Source organism: Hyperolius riggenbachi, chromosome 2, assembly GCF_040937935.1.
Source record: "Hyperolius riggenbachi isolate aHypRig1 chromosome 2, aHypRig1.pri, whole genome shotgun sequence".
Lineage (NCBI taxonomy): Eukaryota > Metazoa > Chordata > Amphibia > Anura > Hyperoliidae > Hyperolius > Hyperolius riggenbachi.
The window spans coordinates 81,641,059-81,657,398 of record NC_090647.1 but is presented as its reverse complement, the minus strand read 5'-3'; the positions used below and the strand labels follow the sequence as shown (position 1 = coordinate 81,657,398).

Below are 16,340 nucleotides of genomic sequence, written 5' to 3'. Positions count from 1 at the left end.
GGAGAGGGAAGGCTCATTAGGACCGAGTCTTCCCTCTCCTTAAGTGAGTATCTGACTTTTTTATTTTTAGATTGGTAACCATTGGCTTTAAAACCTACATGTTATATTTGCCTAATAGTCCCGGGTATTACACCGTTTAAATTATGCCCCTATCACAATGTATGCCGACAATATTTTATTTGGAAATAAAAGTGCATTTTTTTCGTTTTGCATCCATCACTATTTACAAGCTTATAATTAAAAAAAAAAAACAAACAAAAAAAAATCTTTACATTGATATTTAAAAAGTTTAGACTTAAGTAAATATTTACATGTTTTTTATTGTACTTTTTTTAGTAAACATTTTATTTGGGTATTTTTGGGAGGGTGGGATGTAAATAGTAATTTTTTTATGTGATTTTTTTCCCCCGTTTTTTACATGTAGATGTAGTTTTACTTTTTGGCCACAAGATGGCAACCTTGAGTTTGTTTACATGACGTCACTAAGTGTAACATGTACGCTTAGAGGGATGTAGGGGGACGTAAGAGGCAGAAAAAGTGAGGCTTCCGAGAGAAGCAGTCGCTTTTTCTGCCGGGGAGAGGAATCAATCATCGGGCACCATGTCCCGATTAATTGATTCCTGGGCGAACGATCCACGGCCGGGAGCACACGTGCACAATCGGTCGCGGGAGCGCACATAGCCTTCTGGACGTAGCTTCGACGTCCAGAAGGCTTAAATGGTTAAAATAATACCAGTTGCTCGACTCTCCTGCCAACGCTGTGTCTAATACTTCTAATAACTACAGCCCCTCAACAAGCATGAAGATCAGGTGCTCTGACTGAAGTTAGATTGGATTCGCTGCATGCTTGTTTCATGTGTGTGATTCAGCCACTACTGCAGCCAAAGAGCAGGTCTGCCAAGCAACTGGTATTGTTTAAAAAGAAACATCCATATCCCTCTCAGTTAAGGTTCCCTTAAAAGGATACCTAAGTGAGAGAGAGGCTGACCTTTATTTCCTTTAAAACAATGCAGATTGCCTGACTGTCCTGGTGTTCTTCTGCCTCTAATACTTCTAGGCATAGCCCCTGAACAAGCATGTTTCTGACTAAACTCTGAATGGATTTGCTGCAGACTTTTTTCTGGTGTGTGAGATCCAGATACTGCTGCAGCCAAAGAGATCAGCAGGACTTGCCTGGTTTCCTGGTATTACAAAATGGCAGCCTTTATGTGCCTCTGACTTCAGGTGTCCTATAAAACTTTTGAAAAATGACAGGTCAGTTTTCCCCATTAAAAAAAAAAAATAAAAATCTTTGCAGCCCGATTCCAATTTGCTGCAGTCTATATTTACTCTATTCATGAAATAGTTTTAATACAAATAAATACATAAAAAAAAAGTTCATCAACTTGTGAGGTAAAAAATAAAACATGGCCAAATAAATTGCATCTCTGACTCACCAAAAGAAGAGCCCATCTAAGCGTACTGTTATTTCACTATGGAAGTACAATGAGGTGTTATAATGTCGGATTCCAGTTCATTGTAGTGAGAAGGGCAGAATGATTATATTTTACCACCGTTAACTGCACTTATAAAACAATACACATAGAATAAGTGGTAATAGGGATTGGCTGCTGTCTGTCTTTTGTGTAGTCTGAAGTTTTGCTTTGTTTTTGAAAAAAAATCTTACCAATCTGCATCTAAAGGTGGGTACACGCATCAGATAAAAGTCTTTGGAAAATGAAAGATCACAGACCAATTTTACCCCCTTCCATGTAGTATGAGAGCCATACTTAAAGGGACTCCGAGCAGTGCAGAAACTATGGAAAGATGCATATCATTTTAAAGCTCTGTTTCTCCTCTTTCCAATGATATATAAACTGTCACCCTACGCCTTTTAGTTTTCGCTATTTTCGCGATTAAAATTGCCGCGGCCGCAATTTCAATCGCGCAAATAAAGAAAACTAAAAAGCGTAGGGCAACGATTTAGGGGTCGCCAGAAAGAGGAGAAAGAGAGCTTTAAAATGATATCCATCTTTCCATAGTTACATTGTATTACACAGGCCGACTTTTTCTGCTGAATGGAGCTGCTGACACTGGGGAAAGTGTCGTCCTGTGTAATACAAGTAACTATGGAAAGATGCATATCATTTTAAAGCTCTCTTTCTCCTCTTTCTGGCGACACCTAAATCGTCACTCTACGCCTTTTAGTTTTCTTTATTTTCGCGACTGAAATTGCGGCCGCGGCAATTTCAATCGCGAAAATAGCGAAAACTAAAAGGCGTAGGGCGGTGATTTATATATCATTGGAAAAAGGAGAAAGAGAGCTTTAAAATGATATGCATCTTTCCATAGTTTCTGCACTGCTCGGAGTCCCTTTAAGGCATCACTGAAGGCACACTGCCTCACCCACTAATCCTTGTGTTTCCTTCCCTTTTGTTTCCTCCCCACTACCCTCTAGATTGTAAGCCCGCAAGGGCAGGGACCTCCTCCTAGTGTTTCTCATACTGATGTTATTTTAACATCTGTACATGTACCAACTACATATCAACTATGTATGTATCTGTATTTATTCTATACAATGTTATGACTGTATGGTGTCTTGTATTTCTTATGTATATTTGTTCCCCATTATTTGTTTGTATTATGTACAGCGCTACGGAAGATGCTGGCGCTATATAAATAAAAAATAATAATAAAAAAATAATAATACTCTACACAGTCTATTCTATGGAGCTGAACTCCCCATCAGATAAAAAAAATCTTTCCAAGATGCTGCACACATGATCAGTATCTGCAAAAGATCAGTTCCTGCAAAAAAAAAAAATCAGTTTCTGCAAAATGCATTCATAGTCTGACAGCCTTGGTCAAACTTTTTACCCTTGAGGAACCCTGCAAATAACTTTTGGATCTCAAGGAACCCCTGAAAACAATTTTTTGATCTTAAGTAACCCTTGCATTTTTTTTCAGGAGGCATGGTCTTTAACAGTGGGTGAGGCTGTTTATTTCACTATCCCCTATTACAGTGCCACTCATTGTACTGTCTCCTTATCCTAGTGCTTTTTATTAATGTGCTCATTATTATTCCGACTCCCAATTTAGTGCTTCTACAGTTCGACCAGTTCGGTCAAATACTGCCACTTCCGCAGCCGAAGGGAGCTTTCGGAAGCCTTCGGGTGCACTTGGGCTCCCGAAGACAGGCCGCTCCATACTACGCATGCGCGAGCGCCCTCTATGACGCGCTCGCGCGTACGTAGTATGGAGCGGCCTGTCTTCGGAAGACCGAGTGCTCCCGAAGACCTCCGAAGTCCCTGCGGCGGCGGACGCGAACGGGGGAGCCAGCGCAGCACCGAGAGCACCAGGAGAGGAGAGGGAAGGCTCATTAGGACCGAGCCTTCCCTCTCCTTAGGTGAGTATCTGACTTTTTTTATTTTTAGATTGGTAACCATTGGCTTTAAAAACACTGGAGGGCGCTGCCTAAGAGCCTGTTTTAACAAATTATTGGCGTGGAATCCTCCACACAAATAGTCTGCCTCCTGCTGCAATCATCCAAGATAGGGTTACCCCCTATTCCCTACCTCAACAAAAAGTCAAAAAAAAAAAAGTCTCAAAATGAAATTTGTATGGTATGAAGTTTTTCAGAGAATACCGCTTTAAGGAACTAATAGTGGGAGGAGCTATGTGTTGGATACTTATACATAAATATGGCGACTCTCAAACTGGCCTCCAGATTCTGATGAAGACGGCCGTGCCGTTGAAACATGTTAATCATTTGCTGATCAGTTATAGGGGCGTCCCGTTTAACTGTGGAGTGGTCTACCTCCTTTCCACCAAGGAAAAACAGTATTGAGACGAGCGGAGGAGGATAGATAAAGGTGGAACGCAAGGAAGTGGCCACAGCAACCTGAGTGAGACGCACTAGGAAGTGACATCACATCTCTAGATTGGAGGACTGGAAGCCGTGAGCTTGAGCCGGTGCGACTGAGCAATCCCAGCTCATAGCAAGCTACCGGAGCGGTTCGACTGGAGAGTACCTACGCGGAATAAAGGAATCTACTGAACAGACGCTGCTAAGGCTGAAGGCTCAGAAATTGCATCTGAATAAGGTCACAGAAAGTGGTGAGACTTTGCGACACAGCATTGGTGCTTTAACCTTATTGTAACTGTATACAACGTTTGCAGCAACACATAAGTTCTTAATGCTTTAGGAGTAAAAAGTTGCTTTTATTTGAGAAAGCTTTCAAATATTTTTATTTCAGAATTTGCTCTATTTTTCATTTTTTTTAACTTTTTTGCTACGGATATGTATCTTTATACATTTATGCTATTTTGTGAATTTTAAGGGGAACCAGCACGCTCTGTGTGTGAATGTATGTATGTATGTATGTATGTATGTATGTACATGAGCGGATATATTGGTTTTAAAAACTGCTAGATGGTATAATACTTTTAATAAAACCTCTCTATTATATTAATTTATGTCCAGCACACTTCCTACCGCTATAAAGATTTTTATCTGATGGGGAGTTCAGCTCCATAGAATAGACTGTGTAGAGCAGTGGTCCTCAAACTAAGGCCCGCGGGCCAAATGTGGCCCCCTGAGGATTTTTTTTTCCCGGCCCCCAACACCAACTAAAATAATAAAAATAGCTGCGGTCAGCTACATCTTTAAATATTGGTGGTCTATATATGGAATAGCAGTGCTGGCACCACCCATCCACATGGAAGCCAGAAAGCAGTAATTCGCTGGTTTCCAATCAAATTCCACATCAGGTTACACTGCTGTCCAATTGGACTGCAGGTTGTCACCTGGGTATGCTTCACTGTGCACAAAGACTTCTACATCATTTTATGTATACTCCAGCCCCCCAGCCGTCTGAAGTATGTTGACCCAGCCCTCGACCCAAAAGGTTTGGGGACCCCTGGTGTAGAGTATGGCTCTCATACTACATGGAAGGGGGTAAAATTGGCCTGTGATCTTGCCTTTTCCAAAGACTTATCTGATGTGTACCCACCTTAAGAGAATGAATCCAGACTTGTGGAGAGAAAAGAACACAGGGACTCCGGGAACCCGATCTGGTGTAACACTGTATGGTAATAGTTTCCACAGACCATACAATTTTTTTTTTTAAAATAGCTTTCCAATTCAAGAATTGCAATCATTTTTTTTCTGGCGGATTATAACATTTCAAAAATCTGACCAATGTACCACACACACGTTGAATTTTTCCCCAATTATAAAAAAAAAATGGATTGGAAACGCTGAAAAAATTGCTTGGGTCCGTACATCAAGTAATTCCTATACCATTCAATTTTACATAAAAATTGATCAGAAAAAGCCAAAACTCCCGAATTTTCTTTAATTGAATAAAAATAGGAAATTGGATTATTGAATAAAAATAGGAAATTCGATCAGAATTCTGGAACAAATGAAAAAAAGATTTCAATTTTTTGGTACAACCGATCGTATTTATCGAATTAGTGTAAAATTGGATCTTTTAATTGTATGGTGTTTGGCCACCTTAAGACTACTCAAAGTAAGAACCTAGTCTTGGGTCACTGTAAACAATCAATGGTTGGCTGGAGGAGCCTGAGTGAGGGACTGGCAATAAATATATGGTCTAAAGTATAAGGACAAGTAGGTCCCACTTCCAAGGAGATACAGGATATGGTTAAAAAAAGTTATACATTTTTCACAAAAACAATGCGTTTCACAGCAACAGCTGCTTCATCAGATCAATTATTATGCTAGATAGGAGGTCCAACTGTCTGGATTGCTCAAGAATTTCACAAATCCTACCTCCTATCCGGCTCAGTAATTGCCCTGATGAAGCAGCTGTAGCTGTGAAACGCATTGTCTGGAGTGCAAAATAAAGATAACATTTTTTTAACTTTATCACGCCTCTCCTTCTTGGAGGTAGGACTTACTTGTCATATTCTAGACCATATATTTATTGCCAGTCTTCTCTCAGGCACCTACAGCCAACCACTGATTATGTGAGAATGACCATTTTGTTCTCATGAACTTTAAGTCTGTTAGAAATTCTCTTTTCATGTACTCTGCTAAAGGCAAGACAAGCTATAAGAATATGGAGGCAGCCATATTAATTTCCTTTTAAACAATACCAGTTGCCGGGCAGCCCTGCTGGTCTATTTGGCTGCAGTAGTGTCTGAATAACACCAGAAACAGGCATGCAGGTAATCTGGTCAGATCTGCCAGAAAAACCCGATCTGCTGCATGCTTGTTCAGGGTGTATGGCTAAAAGTATTAGAGGCAGAGGATCAGCAGGACAGCCAGGCAACTGGTATCACCTAGCAGAAAATAAATATGGCAGCCTCCATATCCCTCTAATTACAGTTGTCTTTTAAACACTTTACATTTTTTTTATCCAGGTTAACTTTAAAGTAAACCCATGCTAAACTTTATGCAGTAAACCGAAAACCTTATTTCAAAAAGCCCTTTAAGGTCCTGCTGCATGTGATCCTTACTGTTATGGAAAGCCAGACACAAAACAAGACTTCCCATGGCCCCCACATGGCGGCCATTTTACAGCTTATGCATTGGCTAAAGCATTCCTTTTAGTCAGATGGGCGGGCATAAATGTAGAAAGTGAGGCATGGCCCCACCCTGCTCACTCTCATGACTAAAGTCAGCCTCCATTCCAATGCACAAGCTGGAAAATGTACATATGGGAAGATGGGAGTCATGGCTACGGTCACTTCAGTCACACCTCAGTACTAGGAAGTGGTACTGGTGCAAGAAGACCAGGCAGAGCTTTCTGTAGCCATTTTTTTCTTTTAACTCACTGCAGCAAAAATGGTGCTGAAGTGTAACAGTACACCGCCTTGCCTCGGTTTTTCTTCATACCTTTATATAGAGGTTAAAGGGGTTCTCCAGTACCTAAAGAAAAAGGCTAAAACTGCCATTTACCTGGGGCTTCTATCGGCCCCCTGCAGCTGTCATGTCCCGCGCCGTCCTCCTCCGATGTGCCGTTCCTCGCCTCCGGCACCAGGCTTATTATTCTTCTAACTGCAACTGCACAGCCATGGCCGCACACGTGCTTGCTCCCGTGAGAGTCAGGCACAGTACAAGAAACCTTCGTACTGCGCAGTAAGCTCCCGCTGAAGCGCGCAGGAGCAAGCACACACACGGCCGCAGTTCTATCCGTCTAGTTAGAAAAATAATTAGCCTGGTGCCAGCAGCGGGGAATGGCGCATCGGAGGAGGACGGCGCGGGACATTACAGCTGCAGAGGGCCGATAGAAGCCCCAGGTAAGTGGCAGATTTAGCTTTTTTCTTCTTTTAGGTACTGGAGAACCCCTTTAAATGGGAATCTGAAGTGAAAATAAATATGATTTGTATGTGAAGTACATCTAAAAAATAGAAAATTAGTAGCACAGATATATGAGTCTCATATTGTTTCCAGGACAATAAGAGCTACAATTTCAGTTATGTACGCAAAAGAGCTAATCTACTAAGATCTCTTCTACTAATTTAGTCTTTTACTGCAGAGCTAACGACCATTTGAATTTTCCTGCTCTGTTTCCCAGTTTAAAGAGACTCTGTAACAAAAAAAACATCCCCTGGGGGTTACTTACCTCGGGAGGGGGAAGCATCAGGGTCCCAATGAGGCTTTCCACATCCCTGTAGCTGCAGGCAGTCCAGCGCTGGCTCCCCCGTAGCTTCCCAGAATCCTCCCCTGACAACCGCCGATTTAATTTTCCTTCCCTGGCTCCAGCGGGGGCGCTGTTAGGGCTCTCAGCAAGGAGATAGGCAGAAATAGGCAGAAATAGACAATCTCCGTTCGGGTTCGCTCCACTACGCAGGAGGAGACTCGCGCCTGCGCAGTAGAGGGAACCATTTTCGTTGCTACTAATGTTCTATTAATCATCCGTACTACACTTTATAGTTCACTAGATCATACTTTTTTTCACTTCAGTGTCACTTCAATGATTGTTGGTTAGAAGAATTGTGAGAAAGTCAGACAAGCTACAGAACTGACAAGTACACAGCTCCAATTTATATACATATTAAGTGTGCAGGACATATACAAGCATATATACATACACCAGAGTGGAAAACATGCAAATCAAAAAATTATCCATACTGGTTTAATACAAAAAACATATCTATAACTGAATAGAAGAAGGCAATTAAAAGTGATTCCGTGCCCAAAGATTGCAGCAGTCATCAAAGAACAGAGACACGTGATACACACTACACAAGAAGCCATTATCTGCACACAATGGAGGCAGCAGATCCATGAGGTGAGGCAGTCCACAGGAAGTGACACGGGACTGAAGCAACCAGTGATGTCACATCCAATGCTTCTAATGACCTGACAAGACCGCAGCATTCATATTACTGGTTCAACACACACACCTAGAACTGGGCACAAGTCAAGCATGAGGAAATGGTGGTTAGGCCTTATGCAATGGCTATATACATGTAGCCTCTGTATAAAAGGCTATAATGACCCTTCATGGTTCCGATACTTGGAAAAAAAATATGATGACCAATGACATTTACACTTCAAAATAAACAAAATACCTCTCTAAAGTTTAATGATGAAATGTTATGGCTAAAATAGGAGGGAAATAAGGTAACCTAAACAGAAAGATGGAGACTCTAAAGCCTGGTATACACTTTCAAGTAGGATTGGCCAATCACTGTCCAATTCTTACCACCTTCATGTAGTATAAGGGCTTACCTACACAATCTCCTCATAGTATTCAATATTCGTTGACATTCATACTACAACTAAAAAAAACTGTACCAGGCTTTAGAAATAAGCATTCAATGGTTATCTGTGACAATGCATGACCAAGATTTTGGGGGAGGTTGGAAGCAAATGCTTGCAAGGCAATGACACAACGTACATGTTCTAGAACTACCAACGCTAAGCAGCAGCAATGAGCTATAAATTAAAAAAAAAAAAAAAAAAAAAAAAGTGTATGTAAATTCTGGTTCATGAGAGGCTGAACCCAAACCTTGCAGATTCAGTGATTGACCAATCAACTAAGTGTTTGCTCATTAATTAGCCAAGGACCAAGTAACTGATCACTGGCTTCTGAGGGCCTTTTTTCACTACCCTGCGATTTGTGATTTGATTCTGATCACAAATCGCAAGGTACATTAAACTAGTGGAAACTGCAGCAGCAATTTCCATTAGTGCGATCCGATTGCGATGCGATTTTGGTCAGAGCGCAATAGTCGTCCTGCCGCGTTTAGTATGCGATTGAGCTGTACTATAATCGCAATCGCATAGTGGAAATTAAAATGCGATTGCGATCGCAATTGTGATTGCGTTTCATAGTGGAAAAGAGCCCTGAATCGGATTTTGTTGCTGCAAAGTTCTGCTTCAGCCCCCACCCTAGATTCCAGTTCCCTTCAAACAAGCATATCATTTTTTTTTTTTGCTCATCCCATCTAAGCAGGAGGGCTGACATTTTTCATGTATGGAGACCGCCAAAAGGTGTGACTCCATTCATGCAGCTCAGATAATGCCTGTCCTCTTTTACTGGCCCTATAAAATAATACACATGGATATACAGCTGTGAAGACTATGAACACTTCTAAAAGGTTCAAGCAACATCTGTCAAGTATCTGATGCAGATCTACAGTGGATTGCAAGAATCCGATAGGCTGCCGTGTCAGCACCTCCAGCTTTGATAGGTTACCTCTGAAAGCAAGACTGCTGGTTACTAGGGATGATCAAGGATATGCAAATACTTCAGAGTTTGGTAAATGCATGAACATTTGTATGCAAAAATTCAGTTTGAAAGTAGACCAATCAAGTCCCACCCAGGTTTAAATTGATTGGTCCACTTTCAAGCTGCATGTATCTGCATTAAAATTTACATAGCTGTGCATAAACTGACATATTTGCATTGATCATCCCTACTGGCTACATGACTGCATGTACGTTAAGGTGTCCACAAATGTAATACAAATGAACAATCCTGCACTGGACTGTACAGTGACATGTGGTCCCCATGTATATATCATACATTCACAGGAAAAAAACAAGACAATGCTGCGTTGTAAAAATACAGATCTGTTAACATTTGGGTATTCACATGCTGTATGGTTGGCCAAAGTGACCAAGATAATCGGCAGGTTGACAGGTGGAGGAAGGGTTGGGTGAAAGCTGCGATACCGCTGCCAACTGGGCAGGTAACAGAAAAAAGCCACTTCTTTATGTTCTCTGTAAACAACTGGAAAGAGATTACTCTGCTATAAACAGAGGCGGCCCATCTAGCCAAACGATTGGAAGACTACCTTATCCAGCGTAATATATTCTACAAAATCTGAAATATTTGGTACAACTGGGAATGCCAGAAAGCAGCACGTAAGTAAATCTCTATGGGAAGCTGGCATCATTGTGCAGCCTCCTGTATAGTTGTAGCATTCAAAATAAGGGTCAGGAATGGAGATGGTCAGTAGATGTAAATCATTTTGAGTTCATGCAGGGTTATGCAAACAAATGTATGCAGCTTGAAAATGGACCAAATTTTACCTCCGCAGGATTTAATTGGTTTCAAGCTGCATACATTTGCATAATGAGGCATCAACTCAAAATTATTTGCATCTCTGCCCATACCTAGTCAGGAATTCGGGCTTAAAGGAAACTTGAAATGAAAGGCATACAGAGGCTGCCATCTCCTTTTATTATAAACAATGCCAGTTGCTTGGCTGTCATGCTGAGCTATTGGCTTTAGTTGCGTTTCGGTCACGCACCTGCAACAAGCATTCAACCAGTGGGGTCAGACCTGAGTCAGAGCATGTTATCTGCTCATTCTGGGCCAGTGACTTCCAAGTATTATAGGCAGATCATCAGCACAGAAGTCAGGCAATTGGCATGGTTTATTAGAGAATGAAGATGGCAGCCTCCGTATTGCTCTCAGGTTTCCTTTAAGTGTTAGGGTACACATATTTAAAGGGATACTGTAGGGGGGGGGGAAATGAGCTGAACTTACCCGGGGCTTCTAATGGTCCCCCGCAGACATCCTGTGTTGGCGCAGCCACTCACTGATGCTCTGGCCCCGCCTCCAGTTCACTTCTGGAATTTCTGACTTTAAAGTCAGAAAACCACTGCGCCTGCACGCCCGTGTCCTCGCTCCCGCTGATGTCACCAGGAGTGTACTGCGAAGACACAGACCATACTGGGCCTGCGCTGTGCGCTCTTGATGACATCAGCGGGATCGAGGACACGGCAACGCAGGCGCAGTGGTTTTCAGACTTTAAAGTCTGAAATTCCAGAAGTAAACCAGAGGCGGGGCCGGAGCATCGGTGAGTGGCTGCGCCAACACAGGATGTCTGCGGGGGACCATTAGAAGCCCCGGGTAAGTTCAACTCATTTTCCCCTGACCCCCATACAGTATCCCTTTAAGTCTGCTTTAAAGAGACTAACAAAAAAAGTTCCCCTGGGTGGTACTCACCTAGGGAGGAGGAAGCCTCAGGGTCCCAATGAGGCTTTCCTCTCAGCTGGAGCTGCAGGCAATACAGCGCTGGCTCCCCCGAAGTCTCCCGCAATCCGCGCTCGACAAGCCTGACAAGGCTCACCATTTAACTTCCCTGGCTCCAGCGGGGGCGCTGTTGCGGCTCTCAGCACAGAGATAGTCAAAAGTAGCTGATCTCCGTCGGGTCCACTCTACTACACAGGCGCAGGAGACTTACGCCTGCGCAGTAGAGCGGGCAGACAGCGATTGGTTATTTCCGCTTATCTTCGAATGGAGAGCAGATACTACGCCTGCGCTGGAGCCGGGAAGGTAAATATTTACATCCCCGTTGTTTGCAGGGGCACAGAGAGGCCGCCATGGGTTACAGGAGGACAGGGGAAGCCTCGAAAAGGTCCAGAGGCTTCCCCCTACAGAAGCGAGTATCCCCCAGGGGAACTTTTTGTTGTTACAGGTTTTCTTTAAGCAATGTAAGCCTGGTAGACAAATCCAATTTTGAATGGCCAATGACTAGCTAGTTTTCCACTTCTATGCAGCATAACTGCTAACAGATTTTGAATAATATGAACAGACTGTACAGAGAAACTCTCCTACTATATGGAAAGAGTAAGATGGGCCAATCAAAATTGGATGTGTGTCCTAGGCTTAAAAACGAGGTTTTGTTTAATAATGCAATGTACTTTATTTTACCTGTTCTAAAACAACTGTAATCCATTTTGCAGTACATTACTGCAGTACTCAGAAGTACAAGAGGAGGCACTAATACATGGGAATTGGTGCAAATGAATGCAGCTAGGAATTGTTTGTCTAAACAAAAATCACCAGCTACTGCATTCCATTGATTCCAAACTGCATACATTTACCTAAAAACTAACAACATTTGCACCAGCTCAAAATGATCAGCCACTTGTCGACTACCTTTATTCAGAGGATAGAAGTGACAGCATGGGTCTATCCAGCTGATTCGTGTATCCAGGGAAACTATAGCCAGGGTTGGTGCTGGTAACAGGCAGACAGTCCCAACAAGAACATCTCTTGCCCCCTCCCTAGAGTGGCCCCACAGTAGGGAAGGTCAGTGAGACACTAATAATTCTAAGTTGATGGACCAACTGTATTTGACTGGTTCATTTCCAAACTTCATACTATTTGCATCAACTTGTAATTATTAGCAGCTGCCCTTTCCCTTCTGACAGATAGAGGTGAATAGACGAGCTACCATAAACAGCAGGTTCAGGATGTTTTCCAATCGGGGCCCACAAAATAGCCTATGGTAAAATAAAATAAAAATAAAAATGCATCTTCTGCCATTTCATCAATTGTTCAAGAAGAAAAGTATGTAAACTGACTTGTACAAGTAACCCTTATAACTCACCTGTACAACTGATTCACAACAGTCACAGGAGGACCTATACGAATGGGGGCCCAAAGAGCAGTGATCACCTGATTGGAGAAAGAATGCTGTCTATACTACACTAAAGACAGAGAACTCTTTGGGTAGAGACTGTTATTTAAGGGTCCTTTTACACTTAAATGTGTTGGTAGGCATTTCTTTCTCTATAGCAGTGCATTGTGAAAAAGCTTTAAGTTAAACCGCGTATAGTGGGAACTGAGCCATTGGGAAACATGGGTATTACTTTGAAAATCAGTTGTCCTTTCAGTTATAACGGAGAGCCACTGATTAATTGTAAAAGGACCCTCAGGGCTGGAACCCACAAGAGCGTTTTTTGAGCATTTTGGCAGCGCTGCGATACGCTAGCGTTTTGCCAAAACGCTCAGCTGATGTTAATGGATGGGGCAACTTCCACAGGAACGTTTGCGTTTCCCAGAAACGCAAACGCAGGACCTGCAGCATTTTGGGAGCTTCAATGTAAAGTATTGAAACGCTAGCAGAAACGCTCAGCAAAACCTAAACTGAGCGGTTTTGCTAGCGTTTTGCGGTTCAGCACACTAACAAAATTAAAAATAATTCACAGGACCAATCAGGATAAAAACACGAAACGCAAAACGCTACACAACCGCTGAGGAAAAAAATACACTGTTGCAAAACGCGACCGAAAACTCGCATGAATCCGCTTGCAAACCGCTCAGGCAAACCGCTAGCGGTTGCGTTTTGCGTTTGCGGATTTCAGTGGGTTCCAGGCCTCAGGCTACGTTTCCACTGCTGCAATTCCCAACACACGAATTTCAGATGTGAATTTTTAGCCTATTGAAGTCAATAGGCTGAATCTGAATTTGTGTGTGGGGGAAAAAAAAAATAAAAAAAAAAAATGGACGGCATGCAGCATAAAATCCCATCATACATCCAGATCCCGATTCATATCTCAAATCCTCTCCCCCCCCCCCCCAGTGTCCTCCTCTGTCCCCCTGCAAAAAAGTAGTTGAAACTAAGGTTGATAATGCAAGTGTACTGCATTATTTATCAGAACACCATTAAAAAAAAAAAAAAAAAATGTAATCCTGCATTTAAGTACAAGTTCGTTAACACTATAAATTCTAACTTCTGGCATTTTTCTGTTTAGTTTTGCATAGCATTTGGGAAACAAATTCTTTCTCGTCTAGGTCTCCATTGGAGAGATCTCCTGTTTTCTGTGACACCTGCTAGCGCGACCCTCTAGTAGGAGCACAGAAAGCCTTAAAAAACATATACATTCTAATCCTTCCTCACAGTAGAATTTTTTTTTTGTTCTACATTCCTACTGAGATTGCCTCCTCATTTCCTGTACATTGTGCCACCTGTGAGGGGAACACGAAGGAAGTGAAAATCCCCTTCCAACATACCCATAATATACTTCCTTTATAACCTTTCCCTGCCGTATCCAAACCTGAACAAAAAGTTTTGACTTTTTTTGGGCCTTTATGACATTTACAGAGTTATCGGCACTGTAGCTGGCTATAGAGACTGTGGCCCACTACAGGGTTACCGAATGGGTCAATGCTCAGCTGACAGTCACAACGTGGGCTATACTGACAAAACCTTAACTAGCCATAGCTAAATGTATCCAGAAAATATTTAAACACTGAAAACAAGTATGAACAGAACCTAAAAACAAAAACCACAGAATTATCCAATACATCATTGGTAACACTCAATGTGGAAACCACTTAAAATGCATACAGTATGTGCAATAATAGCCGAGAAACTATTGAGGAGACAGTTGTGAGAGCTTGATGTGCGGTTCAGTGTGCAGTTGCCATGACAACCGCACAGAGGAGACTCGATCATACTGGCTACAAACACTTCAGTGGCTTTTGGACATGAAAATATTGAAGAAGAAGAAAAAAAAAATATCAAAAAACTTTATAAATCTCTGAGGGAACAATTAGAGCACTGGTTTAGAAAAATAGATCTTTAAATGTACTAACTAGATTTTCTCTCTTTCTCTCCCTCTCTGGCTAAAATGCCTATCTTTTCCCTCTCTTGTTTCCAGCTGGGGGCTTCTTAAGCTGTAGCAGCTGTGATCCGGTCCCAAAATTGGTAGATGAGGGGTTAGAGACTCCGAAGGTTAAGCCAGCTGATGCATTGATGCCGGGGGTGCTGAAGTTAAATCCAGATGTAGATGAAGTGCCAAATCCTTAAGGGGATAAAATAAATTTGAAACCATTAATTTAAGTGAGAATGGGTTTCCATTTAAATAACTCTATCCTAGCCAAGACATTATACATTCACCTCCACATAGTTGCGCTGTGGAACGGTTACATTAACTGGTGTAAATCTCACAAAGTGACAAAACATCACAAAAAGCAGCAAAGATGTTATTTAAAGTGAACCCCTCACTTAAAAAAATGTAGTTTCACCCTAGGCTGAATTGCCCAGGAAACGGCTGTTCATAAATCTACTGATCCATCTTGTCCTTAAAAAAAAGTCTCTTTGTGGTAGGCGTAGACACGCGTGTTGCTGTGTGGCCCTGCCAAGTGCCTGACAACACTGTGGGGAAATGGGACATGCACGACAGATTTCCAGTATTTAAAGATAAGCGGTCTGATCAGCCTTTTGAGGAAACTTAAAAGTGCGCCTGAAGCGGCATGTAGCATGAGGAGATAAACATGTATATACAGTACAGTACCAATCCTACTTAGAACTAGTGATGGTCATGTCTAGGAGAACATGAGATTTTGTTTGATCAGCTGACATTTGTAAAGCTCTGATTTTTCTTAGCTCACATCCTGCTTTAACACATGATCATCACTAGCAAATCAGAGACTTACATATGTATCATCTGACCAAAAAGATCACATGACCATCACTACTTAGAACACGCATGCATTCCTTAATTCTTCCCCCCCCCCCCCCGTAAGGGTTAATAACCAGGGCTATAAATCACAGTTTGTCGACAGTGAACCTACTGCAGCACAGTCATCCCTGATAACTAATTAGCGGTCATACAACTGTGTGGCTATTAAAGATTGTTAATGGGATGGATGGTAATTTCAGGTTGAGGCAAATTTTAGGTTACTTCATCTTGGGATTGGACCAACCAAAAGGCAGGAGCTAATGAGGTTCATCATTCAAATTAAAGCTGCCTACATTTGCCAAGACGTCACATTAAAGGAGAACTGTAGTGAGAGGTATATGGAGGCTGCCATATTGATTTCCTTTTAAGCAATACCAGTTGCCTGGCAGCCCTGTTGATCCTCTGCCTCTAATACTATTATCCATAGCCCCTGAACAAGCATGCAGCAGATCAGGCGTTTGACATTTTTGTCAGATCTGACAAGATTAGCTGCATGCTTGTTTCTGGGGTGATTCTGCAGCCAAATAGCTCAGCAGGGCTGCCAGGTAACTGGCATTGCTTAAAAGGAGATCAATATGGCAACCTCCATATACCTCTCACTACAGTTCTCCTTTAAATTTGCATCAGCTCAACAATATTGACATCTGACTGAGCATTTGCAATCATTCCTGAC

The 16,340-nt window shown here is 42.1% G+C and overlaps 1 protein-coding gene across 4 annotated transcripts in view; it reads right to left on the bottom strand.

The window, feature by feature from the left end:
* Positions 1 to 12,755: 12,755 nt before the first annotated feature.
* NUP58 (nucleoporin 58) overlaps positions 12,756 to 16,340 on the bottom strand; it is a 114,384-nt gene continuing 110,799 nt past the window's right edge. For 3 of the 4 annotated variants that reach the window (XM_068266970.1, XM_068266973.1, XM_068266972.1), the window contains one exon: positions 14,768 to 15,007. In XM_068266970.1, the coding sequence (XP_068123071.1) occupies positions 14,838 to 15,007 (170 nt within the window). In that variant the 3' untranslated portion in view covers positions 14,768 to 14,837. Of the gene's footprint in view, positions 12,876 to 14,767; positions 15,008 to 16,340 lie in introns of those variants that run through there. The other variant, XM_068266971.1, reaches the window with a different exon arrangement.